This window comes from Myotis brandtii, unplaced genomic scaffold (assembly GCF_000412655.1).
Source record: "Myotis brandtii unplaced genomic scaffold, ASM41265v1 scaffold250, whole genome shotgun sequence".
Lineage (NCBI taxonomy): Eukaryota > Metazoa > Chordata > Mammalia > Chiroptera > Vespertilionidae > Myotis > Myotis brandtii.
The window spans coordinates 2418288-2422730 of record NW_005359478.1 but is presented as its reverse complement, the minus strand read 5'-3'; the positions used below and the strand labels follow the sequence as shown (position 1 = coordinate 2422730).

Here is a 4443-nt window from a genome sequence, read left to right as displayed (position 1 = left end):
AGGGAGAGAGAGGGAGAGAGAGGGAGAGGGAGGGAGGGAGGGAGGGAGGGAGGGAGAGCAAGCAGGGGTTCTGGAGTCCCAGATCTGCTACTCACTCGCTGCGTGACTTTGGGTAAGTCACTTTACTCCCCCGAGCCTCAGTTGCCTTGCTTAAAATTTTCAGATAAAAGTCTCTGCTTCAAAAGATCGGTGTAGCCCTAGCTGGCTTGGCTCAGCGGATAGAGCGTTGGCCTGTGGACTGAAGGGTCATGGGCTCAATTCCGGTCAAGGGCACATGCCTGGGTTGCGGGCTCGATCCCCAGTAGGAGGTGTGCAGGAGGCAGCCGATCAATGATTCTCTCTCATCACTGATGTTTCTATCTTTCTCTCCCTCTCCCTTCCTCTCTGAAATCAATAAAAATATATATTTTTTTAAAAAAAGATCGGTGTGATGAAATTAGATAATACATGTAAAAACAAAGCACTTTGTACGTTGCTATTTGCACTAATGATTATAATTTTAAAGGAAAAGTTTGGGGTGTTTGTGGCACCAGGGAGCAGGGTACTGAGCAATTATCACCAAGCCCAGGGAACCGTGCCAACTAAAACACAGGTTTAATTCACTGCAGCAGCAAGTGACCTTGAGGCTAAGGGCAGGGAGGGAAAGAGGAGAAGTCACAGCTTCCTGTTTCCTCCCGACTGGGAACACAGCCGGAGAGGCCCTGAGTGGACCGGGCATGCCCTCCCTTCTGTGCCTGCTTCTGCGTATGAAGTACAGTAGTCCTGCGAACCTCCCTCCCTCCACTGCCTGTGCACCTTTCCTGCTCTCGTCCGTGGAGCCGGAAGTCAACAGCATCTCCCACTCTTCTCCAACCCCCAAACGCTATTTCAGAGATGGATCCTGAGATACACCCTCACCACACCTCATCCTGTCTCCCCATGATCTCAGTCCTAACCGGAAAACATGCTTCATTGGGGCCTCCCATTTTGTGCCCATATCCCTACCCTTTGCACAACTTGCTGTGATGGGAAAACAGAGGTGGGAGGTGGGTAGATAGAAGAGTGAGGCTTTTTCAAGGATTCCAGAATATTCAACACCTTCCTGCCCTCTGCCAACTAATTACAATGTTTGATGTTCAGTTTCCTTGGCGTGCTGGGGGAGGAGAAGGGCCCTTCAGGACGATAAATCAGCAGTGGGTTTTTTAAAATATATCTTTTTATTGACTTCAGAGAGGAAGGGAGCAGGAAAGAGAGATAGAAACATCAATGATGACAGAGAATCATTGATTGGCTGCCTCCTGTCCCCCCCCCGCCCCCCCAAACTGGTGATCAAGCTCGCAACCTGGGCATGTGCCCTGACTGGGAATCAAACCATGACAACTACTGAGTCATGCTGGCCAGGCAGCAGTGGGTTTAATGAACCTTACAGAAGAGACCCAAAGGTAAGAAGATCCAGATGGTGCCAGGATGTTTGGGTTTTTCAGCAAGGGATACATGTGAAGGGGGTGGTAGAAGGGGAGGGCCCAGCCCAAGTTCAGATGAGTCCCATGAGTTACCTCCTGGCCACCCATCCAAGCATCACCTTGCCAATCTAGCAGCGAAGGTGTCTGCTTAATGCATCAGACTTACTTTCTCTTGGCTTGAAGAAAAGAAGCTGGGTCAGAATTCTGCTATCCATTTGCAATATCTGGTCCTGTGATCATTTCTTTTTTTACCTTTATTCATTTCTAATCTAAATCCTTTCCCTTGCTCTATCAACACCCGCCCTGCGGTTATGTAGAGAAGTGATGCCACCAGCTGGCCGAGTCAAAGAACTTCACTTTGGGCCCTTGCACTTTTCTAGAATTTTGCTGGTTCATTTATTGATCTTTCCTCCCTCCCTCCCTTCCTTCCCTCCTTCGCATTATTTATTCATTCGTGTGTTAATCACAGCATTTCCCAAACTGTTACTATGTGCTAGGCACTGTGCTAGATGGTGGGAAGATAAAAATTAATAAAATAAGGTCCCTCACCTCATAAAATATAATAAACTTTTGAGATGGATGGTAGGATCTTTAAGATAATCTAGTCCAGCCCGGCTGGCATGGCTCAGTAGTTGAGCGTTGACCTATGAACCAGGAGGTCACGGTTGGATTCCCAGTGAGGGCACATGCCCAGGTTGCAGGCTCAATCCCCAGTGTGGGGCGTGCAGGAGGCAGCAGTCAATGTTTCTCTCTCATCATTGATGTTTCTCTCTCTCTCCCTCTCCCTTCCTCTCTGAAATCAATAAAAATATATACGTGTATTTAAAAAAGTGGCAGAGCATCAAAAAGAAAAATCTTAGGGATAAATCTGACAAAAAGGTGTGCATTATTGGCAAACTGAAAACTACAAAGCACTGATACCTTGAAAACATTATAAGAAGCCAGACACAAAGATCATATATGATTCCATTTATATGAAATGCCCAGAATCAGCAAACCCATGGAGACAGAAAGTAGATTAGTGGTTGATGGTGGCTGACAGGAGAGGAAAATGGAAAGTAACTGTTAATGGGTGCAGGATTGCTTTAGGGGTGATGAAAATGATCTGGAATTAGATACTGGTCATGGCGGCACAACTTTGTGAATACACAAAAAGGCACTAAATTGTACACTTAAAGTACCCTTTTAAAAAGGGAAGATTTTATGGTTCATGAATTACAATCAGAATCCCAACAGCCCTGTGTTTTGGGGAGACAAGGCAAAGGGAAAACAATGTTGTTTAATCTAAAATTCACTTGGGGGGGTAGGGGCAGGACAAATTGAGTAAAGGGGTCAAATATATGGCAATGGAAGGAAACTAGACTTTTTGGTGGTGAACATGCAGTACAGTACACAGATATTGAATTATGTTGTACATTTGAAATTCATATAGTTATTTTAAAAATAAATAAAATTCACTTGGAAAAAATACACCTGTATGCAGAAAATGTAGAATGAGAATCGGCTTGCCCGAACAGATATTAAAATATACACGGGCCCAGCTGGTGTGGCGCAGTTGGTTGAGCATCATCCCATGCACCAGGAACTGGCTGGTTGGATTCCTGCTCAGGGCACATGCCTGGGTTGAGGGCTGGATCCCAAGTAGGGGGTGTGCAGCAGAAAGCCCATTGATGTTTCTTTCTTATAGATGATGTTTCTATCTCTCTCTCTCCCTCTCTATTCCTCTCTCTAAAATAAATAAAAACATATTTAAAAAATATACATACACATGGAATTACTGTAATAAAGACACTATAGCAAAGCAAATAGATCAGTGCAACAGAAAAGAATGCAGAAATATATATTTCACATCCAATATTGGTGGCATGTGTACGAAGGGGAAACTTATTAAACGCTGAAAGGGAAACACTATAAATTTGACTTTTTAAATGAATTTGTATTCTATTAATCCTATAAGAATGCAAACTTATTTGAAAAATAGTGCTGTATTATATTTATGTGAGCTAGAGACTCCTTGCAGCTCCAAGGTACCCCCATGTTGGAAATCTCTGGCTTCCAACATCAACTCTGACTTCTCAGTTGGCCTTCAAGGCCTTTCAGGATCTGGCCCCCACACTCAGGCCAGTTCAACCTTAAGGGCAGAACAGGGTTTCATAACCTATTACCACTTCTCCGTCCCGACTCAGAAGTTCAGCTTCCATTTCTTTCAAATACTTGAGTGTAAGCGCCTTCAAGTCGAGCACTTCACCTTCTTCACAGTTGATGATACCACCTCGCCATACGCATCTGTTTGCGTGCCTGCCCGCCACATTGTACTAGAAAGGCAGGGCCCGTAGCTTTCCGCTTTATCTATGTCCTCCTCTTAAAACAGTGCTTGGCTTACGGAAAAGAAACAAACAAAAAACCAAAACACAAAAAACCATAAATTCTTCCAATGACCTTTAGGACGAATCATTTTCCGTTTCCTAAATAAGGTAACTGAAACGTGAAGTGGGCAAAAGACCTCGAGAAAGCTCTTCCCCACTAGCGGCTGGGATCCCCTAAGAATACAGCTCAATTTGGGGGGAAATCGGCGTAATTCCCAGACTCGTGCGTATTATCGTGTAGGTTACCAATTTGCCCACAACAAAGACAGATTCTCCCCGCGCTAATCCCGCTTTAATGCGAGGATCAGTAACCATCTTTCTCAGGGGCAAGGCCCGACAAGAAGGTCACACCCTACCAGCCTCGGCTAATGCCAGACGCCAGGAGATCCGCGAGAGTCCAATCGGAATAGACGTTTTAACCGGAACTTCTTGGCCTCACGACCGGAAGAGACTGTGCGTAAGGGCGTTAGGGGCGGAAGTGACGGGAGGGTGGTTGTGGGATAGTTGGCGGGTGGTTGAGCCGAGCCGGTCGCCATGTCCGCGGGGAGCGCGACACATCCAGGAGCCGGCGGGTAAAGCTTCGCGGGCGAGGGAATCGCGGCGAGCGGGGGGCGCGGGAGAGGCGGGGGGGCCCT

At 46.2% G+C, this 4443-nt stretch overlaps 1 protein-coding gene across 2 annotated transcripts in view; it reads left to right on the top strand.

Annotated features, from left to right (window-relative positions):
• Window positions 1-4272: 4272 nt before the first annotated feature.
• The window catches only part of KIAA0907 (KIAA0907 ortholog), a 17867-nt gene continuing 17696 nt past the window's right edge, over window positions 4273-4443 (top strand). Inside the window, exon 1 of one of the 2 annotated variants that reach the window (XM_005867552.2) lies at window positions 4273-4380. In XM_005867552.2, coding sequence (XP_005867614.1) covers window positions 4343-4380 — 38 coding nt within the window. In that variant the 5' untranslated portion in view covers window positions 4273-4342. The remainder of the gene's footprint in view (window positions 4381-4443) is intronic. The other variant, XM_014540832.1, reaches the window with a different exon arrangement.